The sequence below is a fragment of the Cydia splendana genome, chromosome Z (genome assembly GCF_910591565.1).
Source record: "Cydia splendana chromosome Z, ilCydSple1.2, whole genome shotgun sequence".
In the NCBI taxonomy this organism is placed as follows: Eukaryota; Metazoa; Arthropoda; class Insecta; order Lepidoptera; family Tortricidae; genus Cydia; species Cydia splendana.
Window position 1 is genome coordinate 11075238 of NC_085987.1, and position 19066 is coordinate 11094303.

At 34.9% G+C, this 19066-nt stretch overlaps 1 protein-coding gene across 1 annotated transcript; it reads left to right on the top strand.

Moving 5' to 3' along the window:
• Window positions 1–4661: 4661 nt before the first annotated feature.
• On the top strand, window positions 4662–8736 carry LOC134804517 (ras-related protein rab7). The gene has a single exon (XM_063777601.1). It carries the CDS (start codon window positions 4790–4792, stop codon window positions 5414–5416), a length of 627 nt encoding a protein of 208 aa, XP_063633671.1. The 5' UTR covers window positions 4662–4789; the 3' UTR covers window positions 5417–8736.
• The last annotated feature ends 10330 nt before the right edge of the window (window positions 8737–19066 follow it).

The following is a 19066-nucleotide window of genomic DNA, read 5'->3' on the forward strand; positions in this document are numbered from 1 at the left end:
TCACTGTTTGATGTTGACAGAGGTACTCTGGCATGTGAAGATCTGATCTGAATCTGGTTTGCAGCTGAAATTTAAATTATTGTAAAAGAAATAAGGTAGAAGTACTAGTGCTTGACGCTGCACTAGTATTCGACATGGGCACTTTATGTCAAAGTAATATAGGTTAAATTTGAACAGCGAAGATTTTTCTGTATTCAAATTTAATCCTTGTCACTTTGACATAAAGTGCCCATGTCGAATACTAGTGCAGCGTCGAGCACTAGTACTTCTACCTTAATTTAACATTTTTAGATTAAGTACTATTAGGTATAACTCCATACGCCGTGCACCGCAATAACGCGGTTGGGAGCGGCAATTTATCCAGAAAAAAAAAAGATCTTCATGGACTTTCCATGTGCGACGGTAATCGCTTATTTACAGGTGATTCGTGTCCTCGTTTGCCTCCTATATAACTTATATAGAAAAGCCTATGTTTATTTTAATATCCTTATATCTTATAGTTCTTGAGTAAAATGGCTGTGATCTACGGACGGACGGACGGGCGGACTGACCGACGGACATGACGAAACTATAACGGTTTCATTTTTGCCATTTTGGCTACGGACGGAACCCTGAAAACGATCACAATTCGGACTAACCAATTCGAAGAGAAACGTGGGTAAACTGAGGGCCTCTCGCGAAACACGTTCGCCGTGTTACTTCTCTGTCGCACATACGTACGAATTTACAAGTGCGACAGAGAGGCAACACGTCGAACGTGGTTCGCGGTAGGCCCTCTGAAGTCTGTGTGAAAATACTTTTAAAGATAACTAGCATAATTACCATTTACCTACACTGTTCGATGTCGATGGTCTGGCATGTAAAGGTTTGCACCTGAAATTTAAAATTCTGGTGAAAAATTATTTTAATATTTTTAACATTAGGACATGATGTCACGATCCTCAGCATTGAGGGAACGACTGATGATGATGAGATGATCTATTTTTTATGGGTAATCAAATATACCTACTGTTACTGTCTGTCTTTCGGGGCTCCCTGAGGATGGGGGCCCTGGGCACGAGCCCCGTGTGCCCTTATGGGAAAGACGTACTGACTTATATATTAAACCACTTATTCATAAAACTTAGCATCTACCTTTGTTAAATTTGTCCCTTTCTAACAAACACAAATGACAAAATGACAAAAGCGTTTATGAATAATGTCATAAGAATACTGTTGTTGAAATTGAAATAAGTACCTTCAATTCAATCTCTCATAGCATAGCATACTTAGTACCTATTGATTGAAGTTTCTTGTTAGATGGACATTGTTTCCATCAAAAAATAGGTAGGTAATACTAATAAGTAATGAAAAATAATGAAATAGCTGTAAGTACCTACTCTGGACTGGAATAACCGTGATGTGCACAAAAACAGGCCAATTCGAACATACACTGAAATCAGAATAATAATTTATTTTAATCATCATCATGCATTCATTGTTAAATTTAGTCATCGTGCGTCTTGCCCGCACCAATACATGTACGGAAAAGTACGATATTTGAATGACATTAGTTAGATGTCATTATGATCCAACCTCACAAACACCCAATTATATGACAAATTGTTTACAGTACCTATATTAGGTACTCAGTAAAATTCCTCCTCCTTAGAAGGTAGGTAGTGTATGCCGTTTATACATGTTTTAGGGTTCCGTACCCAAAGGTTAAAAGCGGGACCCTAATATTACTAAGACTCCGCTGTCCGTCCGTCTGTCTGTCTGTCTATCACCAGGCTGTAACTCATGAACCGTGATAGCTAGACAGTTGAAATTTTCAAAGATGATGTATTTCTGTTGCCGCTATAACAAGGAATACTAAAAACAAAATAAAATAAATATTTAGTGGGGCTCTCATATAACAAACGTGATTTTTTTGCCGTTTTTTGCATATGGGCACGGAACCCTTCGTGCGCGAGTCCGACTTGCACTTGGCCGGTTTTTTAAATTATAATATTAGGTCTTGGTACAAAGTTTGTTTGGGGTTAGCTGGATGAAGGGATAACTTCATCTTTATAATTTAAAATGTATCTGTTGCTGTGCTGGACTGTTTTAAACTTACCTACGATAAAATGTTTATTACTTACCTAATCACTTAGTGCTACTTGCACCATACCACTAACCCGGGGTTAACCGGTTAAACCATTAACCTAGTGTCAAATTGTACTGGTAACCATGGTTACTCTAGGTTGAATCAGTTAACCCCGGGTTAGTGAATGGTGCAAGTGGCCCTGTGGGCTACAACTAAGGCTAATTACTAATTATGGCTAATAGAAAGTTACCTCGTCTACTTGTAGCATGTTGAGGAAATTCTCATAATAATTGGTATTCCGACAGTGGAGGTGCGGAAAGATTTAACTTTGGATAGGCTCTTTTTAGGGTTTTGTAGTCACCTAGAAACCCTTATAGTTTCGCCATGTCTGTCTGTCCGAGGCTTTGCTCCGTGATCGTTAGTGTTAGAAAGCTGCAATTTGGCATGGGTACATATATCATGCATTGCGGCAGCGATAAATTAAAAACTATAAAAAAATTGTTTTGTTCCAATAGCGTGGGGTACCGTTGGATAGGTCTTTCAAAACGAATAAGGAGACCCTTTTTTGATATAGTAAATTTTTCGGAAATAATCGCTCCAAAAGAAAAAAAATATGTGCCACCCCTGTAACTTTTGAACCATGGGTCCAAAAAGTATGACAAAAATCGTGAAACAAAAGCTTAATAAATAATTTCAATGAAAACTACTTATAGCAAACATGATCGGTCCAGTCGTTTTTGAGTTATTGCTAAAAATCTCCTTTTTCTTAGTAAAAAGACGTACAAAGCGCTGCAAATAGGTACTCCCTGTAATTTATAATGTACCTACATGATACTTACGAATATCCCCCGTTTGGCCTATTTTGACAGAATCGTAACTACGAAACTCTACACTGAGCAATTGAGCATGGCTCGACATGTAGCTTATTTTCTGTCTTGCCAAAGTCTCTCCGTTCAAAATGATCGCCACAAACGTGACGAATCTTCTGCAACTTTTCTATGGGTAAATGAACGAGATCTTCTTTTCCAGTCTAGCTTATCTAACCCAAGTTATACATCTGTAAGCAAAGTGGTTTTGGCTTCCTTTTCATTGTGTACTGTAAACATAATATTGAGGGACACAAATGATGCAAATTAAAATAAGTATTGCAAACATAAGAGGAAGATAGTAGTAGTAAGTATGTGCTTTAAAGTGATTGCGACATTTGGGTTCATGCAGGACTACTTTCAGATAACTAAAATATGAAATTGAATAACACGTAAGCTTTTATAGTAATAAAAGGTCATATTTGAAAAAGAAATGGAGATTATAGAGATTCGATGATGATAAACAACGTGCGTTGTGTCGGTCTAATAAGTACCCTGTGCCCTAACTATTAGAAGAGACTTACAGGTAGCAAACATAGCAAATTCAAATAATTCACCGCATAAGTAGCAAATAATATTTTTAGGAATTTATAAATTGAAATAGACGTCATCTTTGAATGCCTGAGAAGTATTTGACCATCAACAACTTTGATAACTAGAGACTGATGACCCCACAATCAAACTCATTGTTGAGTTTTGCTGGGCTATGACTATTTTGAAGAATACCTCTGTATTTTATTAAATAAATAAATAAATAAATAACATTTACGGCGAGCAATACGTGCTTGTTCCTCCTATTACGGAGTGGCGGAGACCGGATTCGAACCGGCGTCTCGGTCGGTCTTTAGCTTGTTACGCGGCTGATAAATCAAAATGTTTAATAAAATAATTTGATTTGTTCCCTGGTAGTTGTATTTCGGAACTTGTAGACTTACCGCTGTTCATCCTTGAGAAATTTGGCAAAGAATCCTCCTCGAGTGATTTCTCAGACACCGCATATTTCACAATATCGGTTTTTGCCGGCCATTGTACTATTTTACAACAGTAGGTACGGGTTTCTGTTTCAAATCACCACAAAACTCAGGAGAAGCAAACTCAACTTTAGAAAACTGTTATTATTTTGCAAAATTTGCACACGAATTATGTCAATTTTGTATTTCAAAATGGTTGCCGCTCGTATACGCATAATGTCAAGTTGGCATTTCAATAGTGCTGCCGCCAATGCCACGCCGCTGAACTAATTATGACAAATATCTTTGCTATACGTTTGTTCGTAGTAAGAGAGTTTCTCGCCACTGGATAGTAGTGTACCGAGACATTCGTAATGACTTTAGTCGTTGAAAATCAGCAATTCCAACTCAGGCACTAGAACCTAGACATACAGCCAATATAATGACATTCTCAAAAAACATGTCAATTTAATTTTGTTTTTATAACAATATAAATTAATGAATTTTATTAATTTTTCAAGATTATTTCCATAACAATAAAAATGTTAGAACCGTAGCCATTAAAGTTTAGAAGTTTTAGTCTGACTAAAAGTGTCAAAATCAAAAGTCAGTTTCGTAAGACGTTACGTAAAATCCATTTCTTTAATAATATTGGCTTAAAATAGAATCCTTTTACTCAGTACACACTACACTACACTACAATTCTAATGCGTTATGCTTATAATTATAACTTTGTTAGTCTATCTACAATAATTAACTATTTTTTTGTTATCCATTTTTTCATTGGCAGCACTCGTCCTCAGAAACAGGTGACGCATTAACAATTTTGCGTTTGTCATAAATAAGTTAAGACAAAGGGCGAGTTTTAATTGTGATTTCCGGGATATTGTACACTTTTAAGAAACATGTCTTCTAGAAGAAAGGTCCTCCTCAAAGTAATCATCTTGGGCGATAGCGGTGTGGGTAAAACATCGCTAATGAACCAGTTCGTGAACAAGAAATTCTCTAACCAGTACAAGGCAACAATAGGAGCAGATTTTCTCACGAAAGAGGTAATCGTCGACGATAGAATCGTTACAATGCAGATTTGGGATACTGCTGGGCAGGAGCGTTTCCAATCATTGGGAGTGGCGTTTTATCGCGGGGCGGATTGTTGCGTCTTAGTTTTTGACGTAACTGCCCCCAACACATTTAAGTCCTTAGAGAGCTGGCGAGATGAATTCCTGATACAGGCTTCACCGCGTGACCCAGAGAATTTTCCTTTCCTCATATTAGGTAATAAGGTTGATTTGGAAAATCGCGCTGTGACTCTTAAGCGCGCACAACAATGGTGTCAGAGCAAAAATGATATCCCATTTTATGAGACGAGTGCCAAAGAAGCTGTGAATGTTGAACTAGCGTTCCAGGAAATCGCCCGCCGTGCCCTGGCCCAGGAGACGGAGACGGAGCTGTACAATGAGTTCCCTGACCAGATAAAGCTGAATGCCAACGACTACAGCCGTGACCGCGAACGGGACCACTGTGCTTGCTAAACCTCACAGCAAGCAATTTGTGCTCTTGCTAATTCATTTCTCATTTTTTATTCATTAAATACCTATTACAAAAAGTATATTTAATATTATGGTGTAAGTAATGTATTTCATTATGTCATTGTCTTGTAAAGATGTATTGCAATGATAGTAATGAAATACATGGATTTGTTTGTAGAGCACATGCCACTAAAATGGTTAAATACATGTATGTAACAGTGCACTATTTTGCATTTCAATTTATGGCTCAGCTTTTACATCCATTGTCTGATCTGCCTGTTCAAGGATGTACATAGATTTTACTTATATCAAGGTGAATTGTGTTCTTGAACATTTAATTCACTTTACTAAATATTTCTTTGTCTAAGGATAATCTTAAAGCTTGTTTTTTGTTGTATTTGTCTAGCTCGGAATATAGTGTACCTACTACAAAGATTAAACAAATGGCATTTCTGCCTCTGGAGTAATAAGCAATATTTAAGTAGGCCTCGTAGTATATTTATACCAGAGTTGTTTATATTGCACAGGGTTTTTGCACCTGATTTTTAGTTGCAATGTTAGCAATAAAATAAAGTTTGATAAAAAATTGCATGTGATGCTATCCTTATGAATAACTGAACTCAGCATACCAAACAAGTGTACTTACATCTGCAATAAATAGTTAAACAAATAGTCCAAGTAATGTAAGAGGTAAAAAAATCTTGATGTACAAATAATCTTTTGATTCTTTGACTGGTTGGCTGTCATATTGAGCAATGAATAAGCTGGGTTGAGCATCAGACAATGACACTATTGAATATTCTCACGTATAAATTCTGGAAAAATTTATATTTTTAAATAGTTGTGCTGGCTAGTGGGAAATTTTATTTTCATAGATGTAGATTGGTTTGATTTATAACAATGTTGCACACTGTATTTTAGTAGAACTAAACATAAAAATCTGCCGGCTTCAGCTTGTTTGTAGTAAATACCACACAAGCTGAAAGTGTTTGCTTTGATTATTTATCATGCACTCCTACAGCGTAGGGTAAAACATTATTACTATTAGAGCTCATACACATCAGTGGCCATTCTAGAACTCTTAATTTCCACAATGTTGTCCAATATAATGCAGTTTTATTGAACACTTTATCAACAGTTCTTGAAGGAAAAGTAAGCCAAAGTAACTCCAGCTTGCCTACAAATATAACATTCTGCCACATCCAAGGAATAAATATAACAGCAAGTGATTGATGGGGTAAATAAAATAATGGGCGCATTCCATTTTATGTCAGCTCTATAAGGTAGTAAATCAATTAACTCATTTTAATTATTATTGTTACACAAAACTGTTTGTGTATATATGGAATATTGTGTTAGGGTTAAGTAGTTAATCATAACTTGATATAATGCTATAATTGTTCAAGTTATATTTCATTAAGGCCATTATAAGAACAAAAAAAATTTTGTAAAAGGACATATAATTATGTAACTGTATACATAAGTTGTTAGAAAGAGCCATGGCCAAATCAGGAATAACAATTCTCTATTTACAGACGGCTTGATTCACGTGCCTAATAATCTAAGCCCAAATTAAATCATAATTCTAGCAAATGTTCAAGTACTTGCCATTATTATTAACCATAAGATTGATTGGTGGCTGCTGAACATTAAAATAATAGAGTTGAACTTTAAGGCTATAAATACAAGGCTACCCTTCAGTAGTTCCAAAAAACCTACTCATAAGTTCCAATTACATATGAATACCTATTGTATTGCTAAAATACTGCTCTTGCTATATTGTCCTGATAAAGAAAATGCAATGTGTAACATAAAGACCTGCTAACCTCTCGCGTCACAAATTATTTACGAGAGTTGGTCCAAATATGTTAGCCGCTCCGGCTCTACTCATGCGATTGCAATATTATTTATACCATTGCGAGGAATCTTTCAGTACTTGTTGAGGTGGTGTAGATTTAATTTTAGAGAACACTTGGTTTTTTCCAATATTTTTTTTTATTTGACGTGTCGAAGACTAACCAACAGGCATTATGATTGATGGTTAGTAATTGTGACTCCATGTGTGCTATCATTTTATAAATATTTGCTTTAAAAAAAATTATTTTTTTAGGTACTTACTGCTAATTGCGAATCTGGACCGTTTTTATGTTTAAATCGTTTTGAGTGAGTAAATATTAAATATGACTTCATGCAGGTGTCAACAATAAGTAATTTCATCAAAAGTAAAAATTGCAGATAATATTAAAAAAAATGTGCTATATAAATTTATTTATCAGTTATATTTGCGAAATAGCAGTTATTTTTGGTTCCTCCAAATAATTAATCGCGGGTAGATTTATGTTCGATTTTAAAAGATTATTAGTTTAAATAATTTTCATAGCCATAATTAGCATTGAAATATCCCTCGCAATGGTGTAAATAATATTGTATTGTAATCGCATGAGTAGAGCCGGAGCTGCTAACAACTTTCGGACCAGCCCTGTATACCACCTTACACTAGTTAGAGACACATACACATTTTGTCATATGTTAACAATAGGGTATTCTCTCTCAATCGTTACCATTATGTCAAAATGTGTATGTGACTCGTAACTAGTGTTACACTAGTTACAAGACTCGTAACTAGTGATGTGGTATACCCCCGTATCCCGCTGGTCGGAAAGTTTTTAGCTGCTCCGGCTCTACTCATTATTTGACCTGCGATGAGTCGTCAGTGTTTATCCCGTTCACATCGTCAGGTACTGTTTCGGAGTCTACCTTCCGTTAAATGGTACCTTATTAATTATTATAAAATGTTATTGTGTGTCCGATCTTTATAATACCTACTACTCGATTCGTCACTTTCCCTGTCAGCTGCGCCTGCGCGTCATCTATGACAAAGGACACAGAGTAGGTGAAGCGGTTATACCTACTCTTGAATCAGAACATATTGCTGTCAGGGGTAGGTTTGCAGTGGTTTTTGTTAGACATTGTGTTCCCAAAGACAGAAAATTTATTGCCTATAAAAAATATTGTTTAATTGTTACAAGATGCTTGTTCTATTAACCTTTACATTCATTTGTAGAGTTATTTTTACGTTTAGATATACTATACATATACACATATTTGTTAATTTGCATGAGGTTTAACACCATATATTATTAATAACCATTAATACTTTTTACGCAGTAGCTATATGGAGTATTATATATTATGGTTTATACATTCTTTATATAAAAATATTCTTTCTAGGATATTTAAAAAAAGGTAGTTACATAGTATGATGTATGCTGTAATAATGGTTGCTTTTGACTTTATATCAATAAACAGATAAAAACCCATAATGTTGTTTATATATGATATTTAAAAGAAACTGGTTGTTTTCCTAAGAGTATAGTGCTTAACATTTTATTGCGTAGTCATACGTTACAGTCAACTGTAAAAGTATGTGTGTAGCCAACTTATTCAAAAATATGTCCCATGGTTCTTAATTCGCTGACATAAGAGCTATGGGACATATTTTTGAGATGATTTGTGCACCTATATTTTTACAGTTGACTGTACTTATGTACCTACTTTATAATTTTATTTTTGAAATGGTAAGATGATTATTCTTTACCTACTTGTATATTTTATTTCAAATGATCCAAACAAATCACATGGTGTAGGGTTGTAAACTCATGATGTTGGTCCTCCTGTTTTATTTATGTTTGTATCGAGCAACATGTTATGACTCATTTCCACTTTGATTCACACATTGATAATTGTTGAAATTATGTGGGATGATCGTAGTTTACTTAACGCCTTATTATGTACATCTATATTTAGACTACATTTGAATCTATTAATAAAAGAAGAAATAACGAAGAAAAGATTATATTCGAGAAGTTCGTCTATGATAATTTCAACTATGAATATAAATATCGGTCGATGCAGGCAAATCTTTGAAACGAGTTCACCGTTCGTAGGTATCTATCTATGCAATGCTTCATTCATTACATTACTGTATTTGACCTTTACCAGTAAACACTATATACAATCTTTACATCGTTTATCGTGTCTATCATAGTGGATATTAATGCAATGCCTATTCTATTTAGTTTCAAGTTTTTACATCTGCTTCAGCGACAATTTTCATTTTGGCTATGTGCGATTCTCTAATTAAGCATACAATATAAACGGAATTCCTTATCCTAGCCGTGTTTGTATACCTATACTTGGTCAAGCAAATCTTGTCAGTAGAAAAAGGCGCGATGTTCAAATTTTCTATGAGACGATATCCCTTCGCGCCTACATTTTTCAAATTTACCGCCTTTTTCTACTGACAAGATCTGCTTGACCAACGATATATGGGTGGATTTCATCACCAAAAATTTCACCATACAAAAAAATATTTTTTTTTAATGTTTAATTTAACACGATTCTAGCTGGGTAAAGTAATAGGGGGCTGTATATTGAGGATATTTATGGTATTTATACAATCATTTGTGGCTTATATTTGAAGTTATCGCTTTCGGAAAATAAAAACGCAAGATGGTGATGACAATCATGGTATGGTAATGACTCTTTTATAGACGGTAATGACACTGCATGTACGGTAATGACGATTTGGGAACTAATTTATATATGTATTAAAAACGTATTAAAAAAACAAAAACTTTTTTTAATTGTAAGGCTTTAGAACTTTAATAAACATTACAAATAACATGTTTTTGAACATAAGACTAGCTACATAAATTATTTTTAGAAAATTATAAAAAATACATTTTATTCATATAAATAAATATATAACAAGTATTTTTATTGTATAATTTTAAATAATTTATATTCCGAAATAGGCAATTTATGTATTCATTTATTTTTTTGGGTTTTTTCAATGTTAAATCATATTAACAATATTGTACTCTTATTATCAGTTTAAACCCGCATCTTCTTTTATCTACTGCATAATTTGGTATTTATATCATATTATAAAATTGCTGGCTTACCAGTGAGCTTAATTTTTATGATATATTACTTTTTTTTTGATAATTTGATTAATTGCATAAGTTTGTATTTTTGTTGTTTTATAAATTAACTTTAAAAATAGCTATAATGATTTAAATCCATATATATATTGTTTAATAGCTAAACATTAATATATAATCAGTGTGTTATAAGTTGCAAGACCCCTACTTGTAATGCATGTCATAAGTTACAAAATGTTAGGTATTGGGTCCGGTGACTATCCAATGGTATAATTATTAATTGCTGTAATTATATACATCAATTAATATAATATTATCAAAAAATATAAGGCCATTACGATAGTGAGCCAGTACCGTAGCCTATGGTCGCTTAAAACTTAATATATGTCGCTTGTTTAAATACTTTGTTTTAACACGACTAACATGCAATTACAGACTCTAAGTTGCACGATTTACATTATTAGATAATAAAAAATAAACATTTGTATGTTCTAAGTTCTAAGTGACCTAAATTTTGCCTACTTCAGTCAAAATGTTATTTAAAACTAACCATCCTCTAGTGTGAAAAAAATAGTCATATCTTCTTCTACATTTATTTTACATTTATAAGGTAGACATTATATAGTGTTAGAAGACATAGAGAACGTTTTTCAAACATACAGCTTCATTTCATAATGAATTATAGCAAAATAACTAGAAAAGTTTCTGAGAACCGTCATCACCATACACATGAAATCATCACCGGTCGTCATTTTTTCCCGGTGATGATGGGTATGGTGTTGACGATTTGAGAGTTTCTTGTTTTTATTTCTAGAATACGAATAATAGTAGTTAATGTCTATGCTACACAATAAACTTCATGTAGTTTGCCATTCATTTCAATAATTATTTCTAATATATCATTTGTAACTTTTTTAAACCAAAGCATAACGGTGATGATGCTCTGTTGTGACAAACTACGTTTTACAAATTTGTTCGTAATATTTCTCACGATTCAATGATGTGACTTTATAGTGAAATCATTTTTGGCATTCTATATTAAAGTGAAAAATAGGGCAAGGACCTTTAGCGGTATTTCGTTGTTCATACACGGAGATAAGCTCACATTGACATTACCATGACGGTGTTGACGAATATTCGTGACAAAATTTTAAATATTTTTAAATGTACTTTCTCGGTGAAGGAATTATTGCATATTTTCCCATGTGTTAAACAACAACATGGAAAAGATATAAGTAAAAGAAAAATCGCAATCGTACGATAGGTATGCTATAATTTTCACTGCAAACAATAAGGTTCAGATTTTTCCGGTAGACGGTGATGATTTTAGACACATAAAACATTTTATATAAAAAAAACTATTAAGTTATTGGAGATGGTAATTGAAGGAACATGAAGATAAAAGTTCTTAAAAACATATAAAAAAGTTGCAACTCGCACAACCTACTAGTTTTTTTTATAAAGACCGAACCATAAGTTTTCGCAGGATTTTGAAATCCACCCTATTGTCAAGGTCTGTTACTTGTGTCGCCAGACTTCTAGAGTAAAGCATGGAGAAATAATGAATGAATTCATTGTTAGTAAATTCGCCATGCAATTTTACGGCTGATGTTACTTGAGAGTACAGCGCCATCTCGTAGCGAGTAGCAAACCGAATAGTTTAAACGAAATACCTAAAGTTGTCAAAAGATGCCACTACCAGATCAGAAAAGTCAGTAGAAAAAGGTGCGAAATTCAAATTGTCTATGGGTCGTCAACCCTTCTTCGCGCTTACATTTTTTAATTTTGCTGCTTTTTTCTACTGACGGAAATGACTTGACTGCAGTTGACAGACTACTGTGTGTACTGCGTAATATAATTTATTATTTAAAATTTTATAAACAATAATTTACCTTATTACCTACATTCTCCTTTCACAATACCTAACATTTTTCTGATTGTGTTGAGATTGAGATGGTTCTGAGGTGCTTTAACTTTGGGGAATTGGACTATTGACTATTTGACAAAAAAATGCCTCCCAACAACTTTCAGTTGTACTTGGAATAGAAAGTTTTCCCGACTACCTCAAGTAGAAAAGAGTTTCAAAAAGTATGTTTTTGGTAAGATGACATTCTAATGAGCATAAAACAGCTAATGCAAATATAAATACAATTGTGGCATTGTAGTAGGAAGCAAGTGAAGATTATCAAAAACACTGAAACACAAAATATTTAAGGTAAGTATGATGGAATATATTCGGCGAAAACACACAGAAGCTAATACATTGATACCTAATATGATTGAATTTTTGTTATAAATTGCAATAATTACAGATTATTAAAATAAAAGAACTGCTTGAATATGTGCATTCGGTAAAAAGATATATCAGATCAAGCATGGCTGGGTTTCATTGTGTACAGTCTTTATTATTTATTTCTGTAACAACGCGGCTATCAATTCATAGAAAAAAAACCGGCAAGTGCGAGTCGGACTCGCGCACGAAGGGTTCCGTACCATAATGCAAAAAACGGCAAAAAAAAAAACGGTCACCCCTCCAAGTACTGGCCCCGCCCGACGTTGCTTAACTTCGGTCAAAAATCACGTTTGTTGTATGGGAGCCCCACTTAAATCTTTATTTTATTCTGTTTTTAGTATTTGTTGTTATAGCGGCAACAGAAATACGTCATCTGTGAAAATTTCAACTGTCTAGCTATCACGGTTCGTGAGATACAGTCTGGTGACAGACAGACGGACGGACGGACGGACGAACAGCGGAGTCTTAGTAATAGGGTCCCGTTTTACCCTTTGGGTACGGAACCCTAAAAACTAGTAAGGGTGGAAACCCTTAGTTTTTAGGGGTGGGAGGGTAGGGTAATTAAACTTCTAAAAATGTAGCAATCTAACACTGAAGTTAACCCATTCAGGGCCAGCGACTCAGCGTATGGGTCATGCTCAAACAGTTCCGCAGGGCCAGTGACTCACATGTGAGTCTTGAATAAATTCTGATTTAAACTTAAACGAAACGTAATTTGATGTAATAACATAAGTATCATATAAGCTAACAACCATTTCTATAAGGTATATTAGGTAAAAAAATTATAAACACGTATTTTTTAATGAAAACAGGGTCTAGAATATTCATGTTTGGTTTACTATCAGTGCAATATAGTAAATATACTGAAATTCTAGATACATATGCGATGCAAGCAAACAGAAAAATCCATATTTAAAAAATACAAAAAATATATATATTTCAGAAGTTATTGACATGGCTCAAGGTATGGGTCACCGTGGCCTGGCGCTACTTGTAAAAACTACTAATGTTTCCGTAGCAGGCTAAAATAAACTTTATTGGCTGGTTTTAAAGCTTATTTCATGTTGAAGCTGTTTGATATTGTACCATTTTACAACCGATTACTGTTTGGATGATGGTAAGCCACATTTTGTAGGAACCAAACCGTAGTATAATAATATTTTGTTTTGTATGAGGGGTAAGGCAACTAGGATTTTCTCCCACTGTACTTTTATGTCATAATATTTGGTGATCGTTGTATTGTATCTTAGGCAATTACCTACTAACAATGATGTTAAGGTTAATTTTTTTTAGTTTCAATATAAAACAAGGCCGTTGATACAGTAATCACTAACTAATATGTATTGTATTACAAATAGTTTGTGACAAATATTTACAAGTTCTTTAAAACATCGTGGTTTTTACGGCAGATTAGAAAGTAAGTACTATAACACATTTTAAGTTCTCTATTGTTACTAATATAATGGCGTTTACCAAAACAAAGATAAATGACCGACCAGGTGTAAGCTTATCGGACACACTTGGACAATAAACAAGGAATGCATCCGAGCGGCGGCGGCGGTATTATCTTTCATGTGGTATTTGTCACAAGAGTTCAAGAAGTGATTCATCCCATCCCCCCTATTAGAGATGTATTTTGGAGTAACATGGGAAATATTATTTAGTCACGATTTATTCGTGGGCGACTTTATACTCCTCCTGTGCTGTTTAGTGATTTCGTATTTTGTGACCATGGCTATGGATTACCGGAATTTGAACCCGCCTAACCAAACTGCAATAAGTAATTAGTTTTTTTTTGATAGGCACAGAAAAACGGTGGTTAGTAAAAATGTTGCATAATGCTGTTCAACTGGCCGGCTTCATAAGCGGCGATTTATTTACCGTGCGCGCCAGGCTCGAGACCCATAAGCTGAGTCATGCGTTTTAGCTAAAAACGGTTTGTATGGTGGCCCGGCGTATTGTGTACGCTCAGCGGTTCGTGGCCATGAATGGGTTAATCGGTGAGGGGCGTTAGATATAATATTGCTCGATAAGCGTTTAATAAATAATATTGCACTTCGGCTATAGTGGACTATCTACCAGTTTTCATGCCAAGTGCAACGTCAACTATGGGATACTCGTAGAGTCGAACCACGCTATAAATCATAATAAATAAATAAATAAGGTAACAGCACCAGTCATGGGACATTTAAGAGGAAATTTGGAGTATTTGTGATATATTTCCCTGATATAATTATGTAAATGGTCTACCGCTTAGCGTGTTAAAAGATGAATGTCCTATCCCTCTTTCATGTTTCAGGCGTGTTGTATCCAAGATACTGCAATGAGTTTCCACATACTAAACAAATTAAAACTATGCTTTTTTTCTCCAGTCATGGACACCAAAGCTCCAGTAATGGAACCCCGGTAATGGACGTGGATCCAGTAATGGGCCCCCTATAATGGACATTGCTCTATCAGTATAAAATATTGAAATACGGAATAAGTTTTGGCAAAAAAATCAATTTTTGGTATAAGTTTTTATCGCTGAATGTATTTTTCTTTCCACAGCCAACTAATACCCACCGAAAAATTCTAATATACCCAAACACAATTAGTTTGCGTTTATCGCAGAGTTCCCATGGCCATCTCCTGTCTCCATCATCAGATCAGGTCCATGTTATCATAATATTGCATTATCATCAGATGCATAGGTCCTGGTTGACATATTTCGTAACTTCATTTTACTTCTTGTTTAAACATGAAATTATGGCACGGCAAGCATCATTACGTAAATTGTCCCATCATAGGAGGTATGCAGTTTTACAGCTCCTCTAATGGGATTGGGCCAAATATCAGTATTTTTTTTACATCTGTGGAGTCACAACATAGAGTGTGTTGTATACCTTAATCTCATGGTAAATGCAATTAACAAAACACAGTCTCGTTTACATCAAGTATAAATTAATTAAAATTTAATAAATGAACTCACCTCTTTTAGCGAAGTTGTTAAGAATTCTTAGTGGTAATTTTTTTCAGTGACACGAGAACTTTTGGGCTGCCGTCAATTTCTTAAAAAATAACCGAATTTAATAAAAATTCAAACTGAAACAGCTCTAAGACTCTTTATTTATGATAAAATATAGCCAGTGTTTATAAACTACTTTTAGATACTTATTTTATAGGATTTGTGGGTTTATGTGCCATTACCGGTTCCACGTCCATTATAGGGGTGTTTACTATAATAATTGCAGTCCGTATGTGCTCTCACTTAGCTAACAATCTATTATATTGTAGATTAGGCTAAGTCTGTCCGTAAAAATTGTATTTTTTTTTATTTATAATAAAAAGTTTAAGTTTTTTTATTTTTGTTTTACCGGCCTTTATTATAGGGATATGTATGCATTCTTACATTTCTTTGGTACTGCCAAGTTTGTGCAAAGTTAGCCTGGTCAGAGTCCGTGTATTTTTGTGTTGTTACTGGTAAGTCGGTGGCAACTGTTAAAGGTTAGCATATATGGCGCCAGAATATATTTCCCCTGTTTCTAGATTTGTTCTAAGAGATTTTGCTAGGCCTAGATTCCAGGCCATAAAATTAAAAAAAAAAATCAACAAGAATTTGACCGGCTAACCCCATCGTAGAAATAATAATTATACCTACAAATATCAATATTTTCATAGAAATTTGGCGCTCGCAAAACGTGCTACGCGCTACGCCGTCGTAGCAGGCTGTGCTGGCCGTGCTCCGAAATCTAAGCACGTGTTCCGTCTACGCAAAAAAAAACATTACCAGCTCCCATTAAAATGTTTGGTCGTCCTATAATACCTGAGCATTATTAATATACATAATATTTAAAAATTAAATGAATTGAGTTTTTCGCAGAATAAATTCAGCTTCTCATGACGCCGGCGGACGGTGATATGGGCAATTAATTGGTCTATGGGTATTGGGTAACCTATATACACGCATTTTGTTAATAGCGTTTTTAAAAACTATGTATGTATTAAATTAAGTATTTATGTTACAAAATACGATCTTCATTAAAGGAAGACAGTCGGTAGCTGGGTAAGGGCTTGAAATAAAAAAAATTGTATGGAAATTAAGTAACAGTCGATACCCTGATGGGTAGGGGTCTTGAAATAGAAGTTGTTGTATGCACAATACTGAACACGTTTAAAGTACCGAGGTCAAACACAAAACTATGTTCACGTCTTTCCTGTAGACATACACAAAACTGTAAAGATTTATCTCCTGTGGACAATATTAATGTGGACAACTGGGAAAAACTGTTACTTGTGGGTATGTAGGTAATGATTTTATTGTACAACAGGAGCATACCACTGTTTTAACCCATTCCTCGCTAATCAGGAGGCCAATTATATAATTTTGTTATCCTTCGCCCGTGTGTTTTGCTGGCGCTAATACTTACATGTAGGATGTATGTATGAACAAGTACGACATAAATTTAATGCACGCACGAATAATAACAAAGTTTACACCATTTTGGTATTGAAATGTATGTTTTATTTGACCTCCAGGAGATGTCGGTTTTGTCTCTACGATGCATGTTATTTCGTTACCTAGTTTACCTACATTGCGGGAAAAATGTACTACGCGCTACGACGTTGTGCTACGAGTTCAAAAACATTGGCGCTAAGACGAAAGTCACCGGTGTGCTTAGCCAACATACCAATCGTTTACGCTCCGTAGCATAGCGTAGCCATCTCTCTCTATTACTCTTCCATATTAGTGTGACCGAGACATTGGCGTTTCGTTCGATTGGCATGTTGGCTAGGCACCCTGGGTATCATTATTATATGATCAAGGGGCCGATTTTTGAGTTTCGACCACTCGATTTCGTGTATTTCAATCAATAAATTCTTCACTACTAGTTATGCTTTTAAATTTTACTAATAGAATTGAAAACGAGTGGTTAATACCACTAGATTCCAAATTTCTATCGCTTGTAGGTATTTCAAAAATTAGTATATCGCTGTTTTCCACCGATTTTCGAGTGACGAAATCGAGCGATCGAATTTCAAAAATCGCCCCCCAGTTCGCATTCCAGAAAAAAACTCTAACCACATAATAAATAATAGTACTAAGTACAGAAGACTCACTCTCTAACAAAACGCGCCTGTTACGATCAGCACAGATATGGCCGCTAGGTGGCGACAGCGCCACGCGCGGCTTATGGCAAACCCCAAAATTGGGGCCGAACGGATGTACTTTTAGCTAACTGTAGCAAAGCGACGAAATCGCGGAGTGAGCCACGCCTGCTCTAACACGCAACATTTGCAGCTTCTAACTAAGTACGATCAATAATTTAATAAAGCAATCATGCGGTTGACCATTGACATGTCAAAACTCAAGACCATGATACGAGTCTCATATAATATCTTTACATCACAAAAATGGATTTTCGAAGCAGTTCAACTTACATATTTCTAAAAAATTGTATCTTATTGTTACTCATTTTAGCTGTGCATAATATTTATAGGCTGCGGTGACCGCTTTACATCAGGCGGACCGTATGATTGCCAAGAATTTAATTTTTACAAAACACCCTTTAATTAGGCAGTCGTGTAAAACACGCTTGCATTGTCATTTGTCTTATAAGTACCTATATGCTCTTTATATACCTAGGTTCGTGATAATTTACGAAGATGTAGAGCCCGAGTTTTAACCATTCGCTAAAGCCAGCCGGTGAGTACCCACCAAATTATGCATGAAAGTTTGTTAATAACAATAATAACAATAACAATATTTTTATTGACAATAAAAGTTTAACAGGCACGTTACAGTGAACACTAGGCATGGCCTGTATCGCGGGGGTCATGATCATCGCGAGTTACCAGTGATAAAAAATATATAATTATATTAAACATAAGAATAGGAATTAGGAAAGAAAGAGGAGTGTGAACTTGTGTGTTTCTAAGCTTGTTGTGAGAAGGGAGTGAAAAGTGTTGTGAATGAAATCTAAGAATGTAATGAATGTAAAAGTTTGTTAGATTTGAGTGTGTTCGAGCGTTATGAAAAACTGAAACTGAACTCGAAGAGGAATGAAGAAGTAATCCTATGAGTACGTGGAGTTAGGAGTCACTTGGGAAGGATTCAGAATTTCTAATTGAAGTAGGTATTGAATTCTTTCAGGGAACCACCTGGCTGGGGGCCGATTTTTGAAATTCGACCGCTCGAATTCGTGTATTTCGTTCAATAATATCTCCACTACTAGGCATTTAAATTCTACTAATAGAATTGAAAACGAGTGTTCAATACCACTAGATTCCCAATTTCTATCGCTCGTATTTCAAGAATTAGCATTTCGCCGTTTTCCACACATTTTCGAGTGACGAAATCGAACGATCGGAATTCAAAAATCGGCCCCCTGTCCGCGACTTGAAACAATTGCGAGTGGCGTAAATAACCCAGGC

What these genes read in the sequence shown, in the direction of transcription:
- LOC134804517 (XM_063777601.1), top strand. Translation starts at nt 4,790, where the DNA reads ATGTCTTCTAGAAGAAAGGTCCTCCTCAAAGTAATCATCTTGGGCGAT.